Source organism: Pinus tabuliformis, chromosome 3_2, assembly GCF_031772625.1.
Source record: "Pinus tabuliformis cultivar Carrire ecotype Pingquan chromosome 3_2, CPIR1, whole genome shotgun sequence".
Classification (NCBI taxonomy): domain Eukaryota; kingdom Viridiplantae; phylum Streptophyta; class Pinopsida; order Pinales; family Pinaceae; genus Pinus; species Pinus tabuliformis.
This window is the reverse complement of record NC_142302.1, coordinates 1,120,346,261-1,120,368,096: the sequence shown is the minus strand read 5'-3', so window position 1 is coordinate 1,120,368,096 and position 21,836 is coordinate 1,120,346,261. Positions and strand designations below refer to the sequence as shown.

The 21,836-nt window shown below is 36.7% G+C and overlaps 1 protein-coding gene across 1 annotated transcript in view; it reads right to left on the bottom strand.

Annotated features, from left to right (window-relative positions):
- Positions 1 to 21,101, bottom strand: part of LOC149184598 (3-oxoacyl-[acyl-carrier-protein] synthase I, chloroplastic-like) — a 35,070-nt gene extending 13,969 nt beyond the window's left edge. The window contains exon 1 of the mRNA XM_089418946.1: positions 20,966 to 21,101. Coding sequence (XP_089275072.1) covers positions 20,966 to 20,996 — 31 coding nt within the window. The 5' untranslated portion in view covers positions 20,997 to 21,101. The remainder of the gene's footprint in view (positions 1 to 20,965) is intronic.
- Positions 21,102 to 21,836: the final 735 nt, after the last annotated feature.

Here is a 21,836-nt window from a genome sequence, read left to right as displayed (position 1 = left end):
CCCTTCCTGCCATGTTTAAAGTTCTAAAAGCCCAGTTCGCTACTCTGTTTCTCAATTTGTCCAAAACTCCTTGCCAATTTTTCAATTTTTTGGATGTGAAGTCCAGTAAATTCCCCAGGTATTTCGTAGGCAGCTCTCCTCGTTTAAAGCCCATCAATCTTGTAAGATGAGTTTTAATCTGTTCCATAGTGTTAAATATAAATACACAGGATTTGTCTCTATTAATTTCCAGTCTGGAGGCTTCAGCGAATAAGTCCAAAATCCTCTTCAGCTGTCTCACTTCTTTTACAGTTGGTTCCCCAAATAACATAATATCGTCAACGAATTGCTGATGGGTTAAGGGCAGATCATTACCCCATAGCTTCAAGCCCTTGATTTTGTTCGCTGCTCGTTCTTTTTTAATATATCTACCAAGGCCCTCTGCTGCCAATATGAAAAGAAACGGAGATAATGGGTCTCCCTGTCTAATTCCTCTAGACGCATTAAAAGTTTTTGAGGGGGTTCCATTAACAAGTATGGAGAAGTTCGGAGTTGTAATTAGACTATGAATCCATTTTACCCATCTCTTACTGAAGCCAAAACTTTCCAGGACTTCTTCCAAGTATTTCCAATTCAATCTATCATATGCTTTCGACAGATCTAATTTAATCATCATGCCCTTTTGTTTTTTCATTTTTAATGAGTGGATAACCTCTTGGGTTACTACTAGACCATCTAGGATTTGTCTACCTTCTACAAAACCCGTTTGTTCAGTAGATATTAACTTGTCCAACAGGGGTTTCAATCTTTTGGCAATCAAGGTTGTTATTATCTTGTAAATAACATTACACAATGCCAGGGGTCTAAAACCCTTGGCATCTTCTAAATTATCATTCTTAGGAATCAAAGCATAGAAGGTAGAGTTAATGGCAGGCCATACCTTCTGGTTCATCCGAGATTCTTCTATCAATTCTAGGATTTCTCTTCCCATAAAATGCCATCCCGCTTGGTATAATTCGATCGTGAAACCATCTGGACCTGGAGCTGTACCTTTTTTATGGATTTTACTACTTCTTCTATCTCCTCTAAGTTGGCAGCTCTCATCAGAGCGTTATTTTGGTCTTCTGTAACTAATCGTGGAATGGCCGAGCATATTTCCTTTATTGCTTCCAATCTGTCCACTAGAGGCTCAGCTAGGATATCTTTGTGATGTTCCACCAACACTTGCTCGATTCCTTCTTGCTCAACTACTCTTTCGCCATTCTGGTCTTTAATGGATAATATCTTGTTTCTTTGTCTGTGTTGAATCATTGCCTGATGGAAGAATTTTGTGTTCCTTTCCCCTTCCCTTAACCATTTTATTCTTGACTTCTGCCTCCATAGAATTTCTTCTTGCTTTCGCCTTTCCTCTAGTTTTCCAAGAATTATCCCTTCTTCTCTAATGCTCTCCTCTGTCCTGCCTTCTGTTATTATCTTTTGTTGCACTGATTCCATTTCTCCCTCTAGTTTTTGTTTGTCCTCCATAATGTTACCAAATTCCTCCTTATTCCATGTCTTGATTCTCCCTTTCAACTCTTTAAGTTTCAGTTGGAATGTATGTATCTTTCCTTTACCCTGAACTGTACTTTGCGTCCACCATTCTTCCATTTTCTTTATGAATCCCGGGTCCCTTAACCAAAAGGTTTCAAATCTGAAGGGTCTCCTTCCAAGATTCCTTTTAATATCCACCTCCAGTCTGATAGGCCAATGGTCAGATCCAAGAGATGGCATGATCTTAGCTTCAACGAAAACGTCCTTGTTCATAATAGTTTCTGATACTAGGAAGCGATCAAGTCTCGATGCTATCTGATTCTTGCCCCCCCTCCTATTGTTCCAGGTGCAGATTCCATTGATAGTTTGAATGTCTACAAGTCTTAAATCATCTATCATATCATTGAACATTTCCATGTATTGATCTGATTTTCTTATCCCTCCCTTTTTCTCCTCTAGGGATCAAATTCAGTTAAAATCGCCTCCTATAATCCATGCAGACTCTGAATAAATTCTACGAATTACTTTCATGTTTTTTATAAAGCTTTCTTTTTCTCCTGGGGTATGTGGGCCGTAAACCCCTGAAATAACTACCTTTTCTTTCGTTCCTACTATTCTACCAATGCATGTAAGGATTCTGGTCATACTGGTCCAACCTTCTAGGATTATGTCGTTTGGGTTCCACAAAATTGCAATTCCTCCCGCAGATCCAATAGCATCTTGCCCCATAACTTCGTATTGAAGCTTATTTTTGTTGATTATTTCTTCCAACTGCTGCACTATAATTTTCGTTTCCTGAAGAATCATAATACTCGGTTTATCCTTTTTCAATTTCTCTTTCATGTACCTCTGTTTTCCTTTACTATTCAGACCCCTAATATTCCAGCTGATGATAATCATTTAAAACTTTTGAGAGAGGGGGAAGAATACCTCTGACAGAGGTATCACTTTAACTGAATTTATCAGCGTTTCTCCAACAGTCTGAATGGCTTCACTCAACGTTTTCCGTCCTCTTTTCCTGTTGTTTTTGCCAGAGCCGTCCATTCCCCTCTGACTATTCTCCTGTTCACTTGCTATGGTTATCTGTTTATCCATGTTGTTGTTAACATTGTTTGATATTTTAATTTGGGTTTTCGTTGGAATTTAGTTTTTTTATTTTATTTTATTTTATGTTATGTTATTTGTATTTGAATGAGTTTTAGTTAGAATAAAAAATTAAAAATGTTTGAATAATTTATTTCTTTTTAAACTATGGAAATAGGTTAATACCATAAAAGTACATAAAAACTTAGGGAATACGAAATCTTCAAAATTAATAATTGTAATTCAAATCTCAAAAATTTCCACTCATACTTTATTAAAATAATGTCAAAGTTTCCATTATTTTTTCAACGAAAATATGTAATAACTTCATTGAAGTTAAGTACATGGAGCATTGATAATAAAATTGTTGTCGTTGACATTGTTTGATATTTGATCCCTTCACTAATTTCAATAAATGATTTGATGCTTGACAGTGATGCATGTGAGATGATGAATGGAGTTTAAATTTTCAAACACCTTTGAATTTATAGGGTTTTGTTGGAATTGGTAATGCATCTTTATGTCGTTCCCAGCATGTTAGATATGAATGGAGTAGGATTTGTTGGGATTGGCCATTAAAATAAGAAATATAATAGAAAAAAGAGAGTAAAAGGAAGGATAAAAATAAATATGAAATTATTTAAAGTTTGAAAAATTATATTCATTTTATTATTTTGAAATTGAATTTGTAACCAAATTCTTAATTATTAAATTTATTTATATTTTTATTAAAAAATATATACATGTTGTTATGTTTACCATTAAAAAATTAATAAAATATATAAGACACCATATTCAAATGATTAAATTTAAATACTAGACAACCAATTTACAAAATTCTGAAATCACATATATAATATTTATGCATTACGGTAAGTAACAAGATTCAACATATTTGATTGTAGTCTTTGGAAGAATAAATATTTTCTTATAGATAATGGTAAATTGATTTCATTGATTATTAGTAAAAAAAAATAATTAATTTTTTTATTATATTTTATTTTATTGTGGTATTAGTAATATGATTATTATTTTTATGTTTATAAGTATGTTTACTATGAAATAAATTTTTCAGAATTTTAATTTAATTATGATTGTAGATATTTAATTTAGTAGTAGCATTTATATGAAAAGTTGACATTTATTTTCAAAGTAGTTATGTATTTTTTGTTTTTTTTAATTAAATTGTTAAATTGAATTATCGTTTTTTAGACATGTGGTATTAATAAGTCATGATATTTTAATAAAATCTATTTACAAATTAAAATTCTCCACTAAAATGGTTAAGAATCTTGTTCCATAATTTTAATTATATAATTATTCATTTTTTTAATTAAATTGATAAATTGAATTATGGTTGTTTAGACATGTGGTATTAATAAGCCATGATATTCTAATAAATCTATTTACAAAATAAAAATCTCCACTAAAATAATTAAGAATATTGTTCCTTAATTTTAATTATATAATAATTCTTTAATAATAATAATTTAAATTAAATTATAATTTAGTTATTTGTTCTAAATAATTTTTTTCTAATTTTACTAATATAACATGTATTATATTCTTGGCATATATTCTTACTCTATATATTCTTCGCATATATTCTTCGGTGAAAGAGTTCTGAGGCTCGGTGAAAGAGTTAAAAACATACTCTATATATTCTTCGGTGAAAGTGTTCTGAGGCTCGGTGAAAGAGTCTGCGGGTTGCGGTGGGCACGGGCGATCTGCAGTCAGTTACCAAAGATTACCAAGGGCAGACGGGCAATCTGCAGTCAGGTTTTCTAATATCAGGTGCACACGTTCCTTATCTTTTTCTTTTTCTAATACATATTTGCTCATATAATTTCAAGTATGAATATTTCAACACAGTTACCAAAGATTACCAAGGGAAGACCTAGCACAGTTACTCTACAAGGCCTTTATGAGTATATAGAGTCTTTAGAGAAACGTAGAGAAGAAAGAGAAGCCAAGCTACAAAAAGAGCTAGAAGCCATGCTTTGGAAAATAAATTTGCATCTCTTGAAGACACAATCCAAAAATAAATAGAAAATAAAATAGAAATACTAGAGAATAAAATAGAGACAATGGAGACTAGACTGCAGGTTATAGAAAAACATAACCAAGATACTAACCAACCATCCCAGCAAGGAGATGCTGATACTTTAGAGAGTCTTAAAATGAAAGACATGATTAAAGAACTAGAAGAAAAAGTTAATAGCCACCTCACCCTAAATAATGTGGTAGATAAGTTAGATATCAAACCAATTAAAGATGAAATGAAAAAATTAATAGAATTAGACCACGAACGTAACAAAAGGGCCTTAAACCTTATAATATTCGGTTTAAAAGAGGAAGTAGATGAGGATACTTTAGCCTTAGCCCAGACAGAACTACATAATAGATTACAAATTGAAACATTGTGTCTCATAGAAGCAACAAGGTTGGGGAAATTAACCGAGAATAAAGGAAAACTAATCCGCATAAAGGTGAGCTCCACTGATCATAAGCATGACATACTCAGTAAAACCTCAAGTCTAAAAAGAATGGGAATATTCATAAATGAAGATCTCATTCCAGAAGACCAAGCAAAATTAAGAAAAGAGGTTCAAAAGGTAAAAGAAGCTAGAAAGGAAGGAAAATGGGCAATAATCAGAAATAAAAAAGCCTTTATTCGAGATAGAAACCAAAAAGATAGTAATCAATAGCAATTAAACATGCTCCGGATCCTTTCTTGGAATTGTCGGGGCTTCCCATGGAACAAAGGCCCCAAGCTAAGTTGGATTTCAAATGATGTTGATATTATTTTGCTTGTTGAAACTTGGGAGCACGAAGAATCTAAGGTCCCTAACATAGATGGTTTTACGCTATGGTCTACCTGGAACAAGCGATCCTCCCGTAGAGGCATTGGGTGAATAGCTTGTTACATTAAGAAGAACATCTCCCCCCATGTTAGGATTTATAAAAACGACCCTCACAACCAATATAGTTGGATAGAGATCAAAGACATTAATAATAAAAAGTCCTACATAGCAATATGTTATTCCCCCCATTAATTCTAACTTCTATAAGAAGAAGAATCTAGATAAAACTAACCATTACAATGGTTTAGAGAATGATATTTCTAGCCTAAGGAATGACGATAATATCCTTTTAATAGGTGACTTTAATGCTCGAACTTCAAACAACCAAGCTATTATTCTAAGCAATCATTCCAACCCTAATCCTCTTTGGTTAGACGAAGACCCTACTCTGGCTAGCAGGTACAAAAGGAACTCTGAAGATCTCGGGGAAAATTTGTTTGGGTCGGAGCTAGTCAAGCTCTTTAGTGCTCAGGATCTCATAATTTGCAACGGTCTAAAGAAGTGGCCCAATTCTAGCAAGATGACCTGCATCCATGGACTTGGTAGCAGCGTGGTAGACTACGTTATTTCCGATCTCCCATTATACAACGAAATAATAAATTTTGACATCTTAAACGACCACGAACCTGACTCTGATCATAGGCCTTTACTTATAACTCTCAATTTTGTCATGCATAGAGTTCCCATAGAAAATAATACTTATAGCCAAAAGAACTTAATATTTGATAGAAATAAAAATGATCTCTTTCTAAATGAATTAAAAACTAATTTGCTTCCTTTATCTAATATAGACAACATTGAAGACCTCTATCATAATTTTACTACAACCCTCTCATATTCTATTAACAAGTTTTCAATTGAAGTTTCAAATAATAAAAGAAATAGCAAAACCAATCCATGGTATGACAAAGATTGTAAAAGTGCAAGGAGAGCAATTAAGGAAGCTGTTGATGAATCTCTTAAAATGGACAAGATAAAAATATACAAAGCCCTAACTAAAAGGAAAAAGAGGCAGTACATTCGTCAAAGACAGGAGAATCTCTTACACCTCTCTAAGGTAGCTCCTAAGAAATTTTGGAGGCAGATTCTAACTAGGAAGACTAAGGATAATAATAAAATTGCTCTTCACGATTGGAATTCCTATCTTAAAAAGCTTTATGAATCTCCAAATGTCATGGATAATTTGGAAACCCTTCTCACAACGAAAGAAGTTTTCTCTTTAGAAGACATTAAGTTTGGGGTTAATCGCCTCGCTAATGGGAAAGCTAAGGACATTGAAGGTTACCAAGCGGAAATCTTAAAAATTGGAGGTCCTGTCCTCATCCCCCACATCCACAAGCTTTTCAATCAAGTAGTCAAGCAAGGGTTCCCTAAACCTTGGACTGAGAGCCTCATTATCCCTATTTTTAAAAGTGGGGATACAAATAACCCCTCTAATTATCGAACAATTATGATCAACCCTCTCTTAGCCAAGTTATATGGTAGTATTTTGGAAAAGAAGTTAAGCATATGGCTTGAAAGTGAAGGTAAGCGGGCTAAAGGCCTAGCAGGTTTCAGAAGGCATCACTTAACAACAGACCACCTTGTTACGCTTAGGATCATTGCGGAGGAATGTCGTAATGATAAATCCAATTTATTTTGTTGCTTTGTGGACTTTAGAAAGGCTTTCGATACGGTTCCTAGATACAACCTTTGGAATAGATTAGAAGAGCTAAAGGTTCCTCTCGAGTTGAGAGCTGTCGCTATAAGGTTATACGAGAATGTAATTGCCAAGCTAAAGAGCGATGAAGGGTGGTCGAAAGATATTAAGTGTAACATCGGAGTTAAACAAGGTTGCCCCCTCTCCCCTACCCTATTTGGCATTTACATCGATAAGCTCGAAGGCTATTTAGAGGAAGCAGGATGTGATGGCACGATCTTAGCTGGGATAGTCGTCATCCTTCTTCTTTATGCTGACGATATTGTTCTTTTGGCAAGGTGCCCATCTGATCTTAATAAGCAACTCAGGCTTCTTAAGGATTTCTGCTCTACCATGGGTATGACTGTTAACACTGACAAAACAAAAGTTATGATTATCAAATCCAAGAAGGACACTTACGCTAATTTTATGTATGACAATAATAACTTGGAGGAAGTGTATTCTTACAAGTACCTAGGAATTGATATTCATCAGAAGCTCAACTGGAACCATAGCATTGAGAAAAGGATTAATGGGGGGTGGAAAGCTTACTTTGGTCTTGAAAATAATTGTAAAATAGCAAACCTTGTAATGTGGGATAAAAAGAAGTTCCTCTTTGAAACTTTAGTCACTCCTGTTATCTTATATGGCTGTGAGGTTTGGGGTTGCAGCATCTCCAGAGAATCATGGAGAAAGATTGAGAAAATCCAAAAGCGTTTTATAACTTATAACCTGAAAATTAAAAGTAATACACCCTATCCTATTCTCCTTATAGAAGCAGGTCTTTCCCCTATTGAGAGCCTAGCTATGCTTAGGTTTTTGTTGTACAAGCACAAAATCAGTAACATAGACGATCATAGACTTCCTAAGCTAGCTTTAAATTCTAGCCAAAACCACCTAAGGTCAATCGAGGGTGGCATAAAGACACAAGGGCCTGGTTAAACTATTGGGAGATCAATGAAAATGATGCATTGCAAAACATAAATAACATTAAAGATATTGTTACTTCTAAGTTCAAAGAAAAATGTGGTGTGAGAAAGACTTAGCGGCTAAAAGAAAATTAAGTTATTATAAGAAGGTCATCAACCCCACCCTAGAAGATCAAAAGTATCTCTCTATTTTAACTAGCTCAAAGAAGAAAATTAATATAGCAAAGATTAGAACGAATTCTCATGAGCTCCATAGTGAAACAGGTCGTTGGTCGTTGGGCAGTTCCTAAAACGCCATAGACGGAAAGGATCTGCCATATATGTGAGAATAGGAACATCGAGGATGAAAACCACTTCCTCTAAGAGTGCCCCGCGTATAACCACATTAGATCTCAGTTTCACAATCTTTGTTACAACACTGACGTTCCTAGCTTTTTACAATGTCAAAATTATAGTGAGCTCGGGAGGCTTCTTTCCAAGCTTTTTGAGCATAGGAATAAAATCTTAAATCAAAATAGATAATTTATTTCTTTAGGTCCGATAGACCATTATTTGGTCTCAACGGACGTTAACCATCATCATCATCATCATCAATAAATCTTTTAAATTTATCTTGTAGTAAATATTTTAATATAACTATTTACCAAATATTTAATTTATATGACTATGACAATTATATTTTATTTTTATTCATCCTACATTATTGTAAATATTTATATTTATATAAATATCAATATAATTACTATCACTTTAAAAATAAATATCAAGAACAAACAATGCTCACTGATGCACAGGAGAAATAGACTTGAAAAGATTAAATATTCTAATATAACTATTTACTAAATATTTAATTTATATCACTATAACAATAATAGTTTATTTTTATTCATCATGCATATAGTAAATATTTACATTTATATAAATATCAATGTGATTACTATCACTTTGAAGATAAATATCAAGAAAGAACAATGCCCACTGATGCACCCGGAGAAATGGGCTTGAAAAGATTATTCTCTCGCTCAAGAGAATCTGGAGCGTTGAAAAGAGAGGTAGCAGGGATCAGGGTTTCTACCCCATTCGCAGCGATCGGGAACAAAGGTTATAAATATCCCCGTGGAATCAGAATTGACTTTAAATTTTTTTTGTTAAACGTCTTTAATAAAAGATTCCAAGTACAGCGTGATTTGAGGCAAAGTTTAAAAAACCAAAATTCAAATTTCATTGAGTACACTAACTTATTGTAATAGTAAGTAAAAAAACAGATTAAAACTGACTAAAAAATTCAAAATTCCAACTATGGCAATGCACTTGATTCTGCCAACGCTAAGACAACAGCCCAGGATCTCACTGACCGCCCGTTGCCTTACCCCGTGCAATCTCGGCTTGATTTGGCGGAGTTGAAAGGGCGTCCTCTTACTCCATCAGATGGTTCTTCCATCGTTTAGACGTTTCCAAAGTTATGCCTTCCAAAGCAAAGTAGGATTTTCGGTGGGGAAAAGTATCTCTATCAATTTCTGGAATACTTCTGAAATTAGTAATCAGAATAAATTCAGTAATTTAATTTTGGTGGGAAAATCTTGGTTTTTAGTGGAATTTTAAAAAATTATAGTTATTAAGTTATGGAATTTGTAATGGAGTTGTTTATAATGATTTTTTGGAGTTTTTGTGTCGAAATTAGGTGGAAAAATTTGAAGTGAAATCTTGATTTGTATTATTTAAAATAATTTTTTCATTCTATATATGGATTCAGCAACATTAAAAACTCCTAGGGTACTTCTCTTATGCAAGAGTTACCCATCAATCTCGTGATTTCAATGAATTCCCGTTGGATTTTAGAGCAATTAAACCAGAAATCCACCGGAAAAGATTCCAAAAAGTCGCACTAAAGAGCTAGGGCACTTCTATTGTGCAGGGTTTACCCATCAATCTTGTGATTTCAATGAATTCCGGCCAGATTTTAGAGAAATTAAACCTGAAAAATATACCGAAATCCACCAAAAAAATTCCAAAAAATCACACTAAAAACAATTACATTTGTAATATTTTAAAAAATTTGATGATGTGAATTTTATTTCTAATTTAAAAAATCAAATTATAATTATTAAATTGTAAAATTTAAAATACTTTAAAATTTTAAATTTTTTTTGATAATACTGAATTTATTTTTAATATTAAAATTATTATTAAAACATTAAAAATTTAACATCTTTAACATTTTAGGATCCAAAAACTGCCAAACTCTTAAAAAAATATATTCCCAATGATAAACAAAGCTATTCCCAATGATAAACAAAGCCCACCAAACTTTATGAAGCACTCGGAAGCAATTGTAGGTTTCTGTTTGTTTGCCTTTTTCTGCAAGCAATATCCGCAACTCTTCAAGTGATACAGCTTGTGGGAGTTTAATGTTTGATGGCGGAGTTTGTGAGAGTTTAATGTTTGATGGTGGAAATTAAAAGGATTCGAGCTAGTTTAATGTTTGACTATATAAATTAAAAGAGAGAATGGTAATTAAATGTGGGTTTAGTTTGCTCTTTTAATTCTGTACTAGGGCTTAATTTTTTTCCTATTTATTAAATAAATATAAATGATAATAACAAATTTTTGATATGTTAATTATTAATAGTAATGTTAACTAATTACTAATAGTAAAATAATTAATTAATTAAATTTTCTTTAACACCCACGGTTATATGGTTTAATAATTTTATTTAAATTTTATATTCTTTAGTATTGACAATGTTTAAACATTGTTTTTGAAACTATAAAATAATTACTCTCAATGGTTTCGTGAAGATATATTCTAGTTGATCTTTAAATCTATAAAATTGAATATAAATATTACCATTATGTTGATGGTATTAGATGCCACCAACAATTAGGGGGTCTCCCCAATGTGAAGTCCCAATTAGAGCTCACATTGATAGGGATAAGAGCCCTATCCTGTATGTAGGCGTGACTTTAACATCTCTTCATTTGACAACTAGGAGTGAAAACCAGCATGACATCTTCTCATTTGACAACGAGGAGTGAAAATCAACATGACATCTCATTTGAAAATGAGGAGTGAAAACCAACATGATGGTAGTCGCGCCTACATACAGGATGGGGCTCTTACAAGAGATATTGCACTTTACTTGCATCCATCAACCTTTTGATGTTTTTCCTTTGATATGGCTAACTAGTTCCTACACACACAATGGGGCTTTTACATGAGATATTGCGCTTTAATTGCATCCAACAACCTTTTGATGTTGTTCCTTTGATATGGCTAACTAGTTCCTAAAACTTGCGTGGAACCATCTTACCATCTTGTAACTTCTTTGAGAAACCCTAGCTCCCTCCATATGGTCAAAGTTCTCACTCCCCTCCTTCTACCGACAAGAAAGACACATCGATCATACATATTTACAAACAAAGAATGATATTAAAACAAAATAAATTGACTAAAAAAATGATGTTAAAACAAAATAAATTGATTAAAAGAGAGATATGAATTTGGACCCCTTTATAGTCTTTTTTTTGCCATAGTGTTGTTAAAGCATGTGGACTCTTCATGTTTTTTCCCAAGCTTCAAAATGTTCACAACAAATCCTGAAAGAACTACCAACATCTATCTTTGTTCAAACATTAATGGCAGTGTTTTCATTTCAATTTAAGCATCCTCAACCAACCTTTGCAAATCACATTGGGAAGGATCTTGTTCTCATATTTATAGAGTCATTTCCTTGGAAATAAATAATGCATTTCAACACGTGATTATTCCTAATAAGTGGACTTGAATTTGAAATGATCTAAGAGGTACTCCATCAAATGGTGTTTTATCCAAAATACCAAAAGCTTTGCCATGATAAATAAGGATTCTGGAGTAAGGCCCAAAATTCTAAATCATTTTGTAACGTTGATGGCAACACGTTTTTTCTTGCTTACAATATCCATTAGTAATCGAGCCATAACAAAATCAGTTAGCCAGACAAGCATTTCTTGCGTTAGATTGTTGGCTTCCTACAATCTTCCTCCTTTTCTTAGCCCAGGTAGATAATTAAACCTGGAAAATAATCTCGCTTCCTTGCCTCGATTATCTCCTTTGTTAACGGAGACCACCGATAATTGCAGTGGCCTCCTCATACTCTGCGAATAGCTTGTCCACTTTTCCTGCCATATTGTAGAATACCTTGTGGTAATTTTGCTCCTCTTCCCAACGAGATTCTTCATTGGCCATGTTTCTTCTTCGTTGTGCACATCCTACTTCAGGATCAAAGGACTGAAGTGTTCCTTCTCCTTTTCACAGATTGTTTCGGGTTAGCATAAAACCCTGCAATTCACATCTACAAAGACCTGCTCTAATACCAAAATTGATCCAAGATCTTGTACCTACAGATGCATCAGAATTACATAAAACAAAGCTTCTTAACCATAGAACTTAAACACACATAAACAATGCAGAAATAACTAGAAGAACATGAAAACCGTGACACAAAGATTTGATTACGAAGTTCATCCAATTTGGACTATGTCTTCAGTGTAGGAATTTACAGGGTAAGTTCCACAGAAAGAATACCAAAAGGACACCGCTCACAACCAAATCTCAAATCAATACACCAGTATTTTTGACGTGGTTAAAACCCTCAGAGTGCAAGGAGGGAAACAGTCCACGGCCTGTCCCAACGTGGGTACTACAGGCAATTTATTAATCAAAGAATGAAAATTTACATAAGCTTCTCTCATGCACGGATTACCCGAACAATGACCCTCCATGCGCTTTAAATAGAACTCATGGACCAATCGGGTGTCAAGCCACGGATCAAGTGTCGGTAATACCGAGGTGAGAGTGAACCGTCGGATCACTACATATCGTGACCGTCGGATTGTAAGTTACAAAATGTACAACGGTAAAGAAACACACTTTACCTAACTCTAACCTAACTCTATACTAGACCAAGTTGAACTTAACTATATCCTATGTGTCGGAATATCCTAACATCCCCCCTTAAGAACAACTTGGGATAGGATTGAAGGATTTACAAATATGACACAATAGGAGAAGGAAGGAGGCACTAGAGCCTATCCCCCCTTAGTGACAACTTCCTGAACTCCAAGCATATATCGAAGTTTAGTGAACTTCGCCTCTGTGAGAGCCTTTGTGAAGATGTCTGCAACCTGATCATCTGTTGGACAATATTGCACTTCAAGAACATGGTCATGAATGAGCTTTCTGATGAAGTGCATGTGTAGTTCAATGTGTTTGCTGCGCTGATGCTGGACTGGATCTTTGCATAGCTGAATGGCACTTTGATTATCACACCAAAGTGTGGTTGGATGCTGCTGCTCAAAGCCAAACTCTGATAGGATCTGACGAAGCCACAAGGCTTCCTTACTAGCTTCCACGGCACCACGATACTCTGCTTCTGCTGACGAAAGAGAAATGGCAGCCTGTTTCTTACAAGCCCATGTAATAGGTCCTGAACCAAGAGTGAAGACATAACCGGCAGTAGACTTCCGATCATCAGGGTCACCAGCCCAATCAGAATCAGTGAAACCAACTAACAGAGGAGCTGCTTTGGCACTGTAATGAATCCCAAACTGTACTGTACCTCGAACATAACGAAGTATTCTTTTAGCTGCTTTCCAATGACTTTCACGGGGGTTTTGCATAAAACGAGCAACAAGGCCAACAGCAAAGGAAAGATCAGGACGAGTATGGGTTAAATACAAGAGTTTTCCGACAAGTTGACGGTATAAGGTAGCATCAACTTCAGGAGAAGTACAAGAGACTGAAAGTTTGACTCCAGACTGAAAGGGAGAAGGGGCTGGCTTACAGTCTTCCATGTGAAAATGACGAAGAATATCACAAGCATACTTGGACTGGGAAAGGAAAATACCCTCTTGGGATTGCAAGACTTGAAGACCGAGAAAATAGTGTAAATGTCCTAAGTCTGTCATTTCAAATTTCTTTTTAAGGCTGGACTTCACATGGTTTATAAGGTTGGGATCACTACCAGTAAGAATAAGATCATCAACATAAAGAACAAGGATGATAAGAGAGTTGCCCACTTTCTTGGTGTAGACAGTATTGTCAGAATGACACCTAGAAAAGCCAGATTCTAAAAGAAAGTTATCCATTTTGGCATACCAAGCCCAAGGAGCTTGCTTGAGGCCATAAAGGGATTTCTTAAGTCAACAAACAAGGCTGGAGTCTGTTTGTATGAAGCCAATGGGTTGTTCCATATAGATTTCTTCCTGCAAGTCCCCATGCAAGAAGGCAGATTTAACATCCATCTGATGGACTTCCCATTTTAAAGAGGCAGCAAGGGAAAGAACAAGGCGGATAGAGTTCATTTTGGCAACAGGGGAGAAGGTTTCAGTGTAGTCAATGCCTTCAACCTGTGAAAAGCCCTTAGCAACGAGACGAGCTTTATGTTTATCAACTTTCCCATCTGGTCCATACTTGGTTCTGTAAACCCATTTACATCTAACAAGTTTGCGTCCCTTTGGTAGAGGAACAAGATCCCATGTATCATTTGTCATTAATGAATGATATTCTTCATTCATAGCTGCTTCCCAATGTGGATGGCCTGAAGCTTCTGCAAAAGTGTCAGGATCATGATTTACTGGAGCTTGAGCCAGTAAAGAAGAGGCTCTTTCAAACTGAGAACGTGTACGTCGCTGATCTGTAGGATCACCGGCAAGATCACCTGCTGCATCCCGAGTAGCACGGACCCATCTTGGAAGTTGAGGATCCTGAGAAGGTGGGGGAGGATTATCATCCTCGCTTTCATCATCTGAAGAAGAAAGGTTTTCAAAAGTAGAAGAGATAGGAAGAGGTGGCACATCCGCCGGACTAGGCTCGCAGGCCGATTTATTTTCATCAAATTTTACATCTCTTCTAATGATAACATTTTTGGACTTAAATGGAATAAGTCTATAACCTTTTACATCTTCAGAATATCCAACAAAAGTACATTTCTCACTCTTAGGTTCTAAAGCTTTATGCTTTTCATCTGGAATATGGGCCCATGCTTCACTTCCAAACACACGAAAGTGACTTACATCTGGTTTAATGGAACTCCAAGCTTCTTCTGGAGTGATATTCTCTAGAACCTTAGTAGGAGTGCGATTGATTATATAATTTGCACAATTAATTGCTTCGGCCCAAAAACTAAGACTGAGTCCTTTAGATTGCAGCATACAATTAGCCATTTCCTTTAAGGTGCGATTTTTCCTTTCAGCTACACCATTTTGTTGTGGAGTGTATGGAACAGTATGTTGCATTTGAATTCCATTTTCGGTGCAAAAGTTGATGAATGTGTTTTTAACATATTCTCCACCATTATCAATTCTTAGCTTAAGAATTTGATGTCCAGATTGTTTTTCAACAAAGGCTTTGAAGGCCAAAAAAGTGTTAAATACTTCGCTCTTGAGTTTTAAGAAGTATACCCAAGTGCGTCTGGAGAAATCATCAATGAAAGTTAAGAAGTACTTGCAGCCAGAGAATGAAGCAACAGGAAGAGGACCACATAAATCACTGTGCACAAGCTGTAAAGGGGCTGAGGCGTGCCAAGAGGCACGTTTGTCAAAACTGTCCCGATGATGTTTTCCGAGTACACATCCGGAACAAACACCATCTCTGCAAGATACCATAGGAAGACCTGTCACCATATTTTCTTTACATAGATGCTGAAGGGAGCGATAGTTTAAGTGACCAAATCGCTCATGCCAAAGTTTGCTCACTTCATCATTATGAGCAACAAATACTGAGGGAAGATTGGATGACCCAAAGTTGTGAAACTTATACAACCTTTTGGAATCATCAGCAAGACCAGTAGCTAGAATCTGTTTAGGATCTTTTAGATCCTTGATTACAACATCATGAGGTGAAAATTCAACAATTTTACCTTCACCTGAGTGAGTTATCTGATAGACAGATAGAAGGTTGCAGGATAAGGTTGGAACACATAATACATCATTAAACTGACCATTGTCTAGATGAACAGTTCCAGTCCCTACAACATTAAGAGATCTATCATCACCAATATATATATTTTTGGTGTTACAATCATTTAAAGAAGAAAACATGGCTTGGTTTTTGGCCATGTGACAAGAGGCTCCAGAATCAATGAGCCACTCATGAGAATGAGAAGAAGAAGAAGATACATTTAATGCATAACCAGACTGAGATGATTGACAATGAGATGCAGAAAGTGCCATTCCGGAAGTTGAAGTTGAAGTAGGCTCCACATGGATGTTATGTTTCTTCATTGCGGCTTCCAAGGCTTCCATCTTCTTAAAGCATTTAGATTCTAAGTGGCCATCTCGATTACAAAAGTTACAATGTCTATCAGTCTTCTTCCATTTGTTTTTATTGGTCTTATCATTTTGCTGAAATGATCTTTCATTTTGAGGCTGAGATGGTTTAGGACCATTCTTTTGAGGATATGACTTCTTAGGATTCTTTGAATTTGGTTGCTGCTGGGCGGCTAACGCTTTCGTGGAAGAGTTTCCAAGATTAAGAAGACCAAGGTGTAAGAGTTTTTCTTGTTCTCTTATTAAGGAATCACAAAAGGAGTCAAAGGAAGGGGCCTTGTAGTCTTGTCCTTGACAAATGAAAGCTTCCCTTGTAGAATGGAAAGTGGAAACAAATACAGAGTAGGCTGGTCCCAACTTAGTAAGGATGGAATAAATAAGGTTACCATCTTCTTTCTTAACTTTAACACCTTCCAAGAGATATCTAAGGGTCTTGAATTTGGACAAGAAATCTTCAATGCAAGAAAAATTATTAGGATCCAAAGTAAGCAGCTCATTTTCAAGTTGATGGGCTCTAATTTCATTTTTAATCCCAAAAACTTTAGCAAGTTTTTCTAATGCTTCATGAGGAGTCTCAAGTCCTGCAATGTGGAATCTAAGATCAGGAGAAATAGACATCCCTATCAAACCACGTGCTTGATCTTGTCTATTTTCCCATTTTGCTGCCTTGTCTTCATCTTTTGGTTTTTTCTCTTGGTTTGTGGCTATTCTGAAGAGACCTTTACTTCTAAGTAAATCTTCCATGTATTCTACCCATTGGAAGTAGTTAGTGCTGTCAAGAATGACTTGGCATGGACTTTCCATTTTAAAAAAAACTGAAGCTGAAGATGCTGAAAGTAAGTGTTCCAACGGATAGATCTCGAAAAAATAGGCGGTTTTAAAAAAAACGGCTCTGAAAAAGGCTTCCGGATGAAGAAGTTATGGCTTTTTGAAAAAAAATTGTTGACGTTGCCGGCAAAGTGCGCGAATGTGCGGGAATGAAAAAATCCGCCCCCACAAAATGGAGACTTGAACCCAAGACCTCTACTCTCTTAAAATAGCTTTGAACCAATTGATCTATACAAAAAATTTGAGAGAGAGAGAGAGAGAGAGAGAGGGGGGGGCCTTGATTTGCGTGCTTGCCTTGAGAAAGCTCTTTTTCCCTACAAAACACAAAACACAAAACCCAACACGAATATGCAAAGAAAAACGAACCTTGCGGCTCGAAGTTAGCTTTAGCCAAAAAACTAGAAATTTTTTAAAAAAAATCTCAAAGTTAGCTTTAGCCGAAAAACTAAATATTTTTCTCAATGTTTCTGATTTTCCGAGATCACACTAAGGTGCAGGGAAAAGAGCATACGCATGAGAAAAATCCTTCCTTTCTGTTTCTGATTTGCCCAGATCGCACAGAGTCGCAGGGCAAAGAGCATACGCAGAAATGAAAGGTATAGATCCGGTTAAAAAAAAAGGCTAAATAAACTGAGACCGAAATAAGCAGAGAGAAAATAACAGTAAACTGCAAAAGAAACACTGTATACCTCCCGATCTGAAAAATGACGCAGCTAGGGCTACCGGAAACCTTTTCGCGTGAAACGAAAGGGGTTCCTCACTGGAACAGATGCTCCGAACGCAACGGAGCAGTCCTCTCGGCCCGAAAGCAGTCAGAAACAGCAGATCTAGGAAACGACAGCCGCATGCAGTTCTACCGGCTTCAGATTTGGATCACCAACGGACGCGGCCCTCAAATAGCTCTGATACCATGTAGGAATTTACAGGGTAAGTTCCACAGAAAGAATACCAAAAGGACACCGCTCACAACCAGATCTCAAATCAATACACCAGTATTTTTGACGTGGTTAAAACCCTCAAAGTGCAAGGAGGGAAACAGTCCACGGCCTGTCCCAACGTGGGTACTACAGGCAATTTATTAATCAAAGAATGAAAATTTACATAAGCTTCTCTCATGCACGGATTACCCGAACAATGACCCTCCATGCGCTTTAAATAGAACTCATGGACCAATCGGGTGTCAAGCCACGGATCAAGTGTCGGTAATACCGAGGTGAGAGTGAACCGTCGGATCACTACATATCGTGACCGTCGGATTGTAAGTTACAAAATGTACAACGGTAAAGAAACACACTTTACCTAACTCTAACCTAACTCTATACTAGACCAAGTTGAACTTAACTATATCCTATGTGTCGGAATATCCTAACATTCAGGTCCTGCTCAATAGTGGGGAGGCCTTCATTCATTAAGTGACATAAAAAAAGAGATAAAAGTACAAGAAAGAGCCTTTACAATCCTTATACCTTCACGCTGGAAGATGGACAAAGAATAGAGAGCCCAGCTTCATAAACAGAGAGTACCACTGAACTCCTAGTGAAAAATCGTGCAAAAACACCTATCCAAGCTCCTAATTTGGATAATCGAGCTTTCTGCAACTTCTCGGAACCTCCTTGCTGCTCAAGACGAGGTCCCGACCTGCGGCCAGGGTTAGGGTCTGTTGTACAATGGATTCTAAATTAATCGATCAGCCCTCCCCGCCTTCTTCCAACACTAAAAGGTCTTTTATACAATCATGGCGGCAATTCCTCAACTCCCGGACAGTTTTAACCATAGGCCAAGTTAGGCATGCGGGATTGTCTTAAGACCAGGGATCTCGGGCCTAAATGATACATGCAACAAACCTTTACAAGTATGGTGAAACCCTTTTTAAATATGGCATGAAACCTCTTTGATTGCGTGTTGAACTCGTCGGTTGATGCTATCAGTGGTTCTTCGCAATCGACGTTCCATCGGCGTACAAAGCAACCCTTATATCACGCGACCTCTGATACAGCGGACCCGTCGGGCTTATACAACATAATATATAACATATCGCATCCGGGGACACCATCGCAATCGCAATCGGCGCTTAAACCATCGGCATATCAACCCAACTTACGTTTTGTGATAACACAGACCTGTCAGGATTATAAATCTCAATGTATAAAACATCACATCTTGCAGTCCTATCGCAATGGACGATTACTAACCAGGCCGCTTCGCATCCACTTGCCCTTATGCGATTGCGATATGCGATATATTGCATCGCAAATAGGCTCTGCCAAGGGCTGATCCTTAACACCTGTTCCTCCGATCCGTGATGTGCGATGTCGAAATCACAACCGGGATCCTGTTGGGGCTGATTCTTAACCACTTTATTTTTTTGCAAGTGTGATATGTGATTATCGCATCACAATTTGCCTAGAGCTGATTTTCCCTTAAGCCGCTTCATCTCCTTGCTGCGACATGCGATATGTGGGGCCAATGGCAGCGTGCCATTTGGCACTCCCCCATTCCATGAGACTTTTGTCACATCATCTCCTCCTGCCACCTGGACAAGTCAATCTTGAACTTTGACTTGATCTAACTTCTTCACATGAACTCGGATTTGAGTGTCGTTCACACCGTTGGAATCAGAGTGATGGGCACTTCGATCCAATGCTAAGTTTATCCAGATTATTCCACTTTGAGTTTTGAGTCTTTTACCATGCCACTGGTACTTTTCTGAGATCCACCTGGATCAATACTCCAAGATCCTCCTGGATCAATGCAACAAGTCAATGGTGAATTGATTTCACTCATCCACAGAGAAAAATAAGTTATGTTCAAACTCTACATTTTCAGAAGGAGATTTCATGAGTCACCAAGCTACACACCGATTTGGTGAGTTAGGCTTGGTATCGAGACCCCATATCCCGTGGTAGGCAGAAAATTATATGGCAACTAGGAAGGAGGGAACCGACTTGGTGTACATAGCGAACGTGAAGTAAAGCTTATACACAGGAGTAGAGAGGGAAAATACGTATAAGACAAGTCAACCACAAATATTAGGTAAGGAAGATACCTAAGAGAAGACACTGGACAAATTGTAATAACCCAATGTTAAAAGGTAAGAAGAGTTTACTTGTATTTGAGACAATTTGAGAAAAAAGAAAGTAGGCTTCCTTGACCATTGGAACACTAGAACACCAAGGAGGAAGTGTTAGGAAGTCAACAAGCCACGATATGTTGATACAAGTAAAAACGCATAAAAGATTATGTACAAGGAAAGTAAATTTAATTTGGAAGAATTTCATAGCCTCACGTGTTGAAGGGAGAAGTATAACTGTAAACCCTAGCATATGAATGGCAAAATCCCTCGTACATCGAAATGGGCCTAAGTTTATAGAGAATGGTGATGAAAACCTAGGACTATAACAGAAAACATATGACAATTAGGCAAAAAAATTTAGAACCGGGAACAAAAGAAAGACAACATGAATTTGCTAGGGGTCACATTCGACTACGGTAGAACTGCCATAAAACATACTTGGAACAATCATACTACTTGTGAACTGATGAAGTCGCTGGAACAATTATGGCGCACCCATAGGAACAAAGAGGGGTGCACCAGAAACCCTTAAAAATGCAACGATGCTCTCTAGCAGTGAACCATAGAAATTAAAAACCCTTAATTGAGTTTCAGAATGAGAACAAAAATTAAAAGAATGAGAAAAGTAGTGAACGCTCCATTAGTGAAATAAGGGTTGACCATAACATTACTAACCACCTGGGAACGAACATACCTGGCGGTGGTGGGATTGATTTGGTTGCCATGGCTCAGGCAGTGGCTCAACTGCCATTCTTCGGGAAACTTGTGCCATGGTTTCAAGCGAAATGGCCGGACCATCCATGAAAAAGATGAATGAAATTGAAACTGGCAAGGAGGAATTGGCTGTTAGGGTTATTGAAGAGAGACAACCACCGTCGATCCACAAGACTCTCATCCCATCATTCGTGCAGGAGGAACTCACACACCCTGGTGCACTTCACATGGGCATGGTATACGTGTCCACGACAGATTGTTCCACCAATCCAAACCTATACGAGCCATTTCAAGCGTCATAAAGGTACGGTACATGAGCCCCAGTGATACCTTGGTAGTGATCCACCTTGGTTTGTTACACCATTCCAAGAAAGACTTTAGCACCATCATTTAAATGGAGCACAATACCCTTAAAAAAAATGAAAACATCATAATCCAAGGTGACAATAAAATTAAACATACACCTAGATCGAAAGGGGACTATGACATTTATTTAGCTTCACAACTCTAGTAATAATAAAACCATTTAGAGTCGATGAAACAACAAGCGTTAAACATAATATGATAGTTCGAAGTTAAGGTAATAGTAAGTGATATAAAGGACATAAGGTGTTGCCATAGGGTATTGCCTTTGTTTATAATAAAAAAAAATACACAATGACTGAGAGTGGGTTCATGACATCTCATTGAATGACGGTTATGGCTATCCAAACATTATGTGCTACTTTAGCTCTTCGGGATCCATTTTTCCTTCACTATGGGACGAGCAGTATCAACTTGTTTTGAGGCTAGATAAAATTACATAGGAAGAAAAACATTGGAAAACCGGTGGAACTTGGCTCAAACTTATA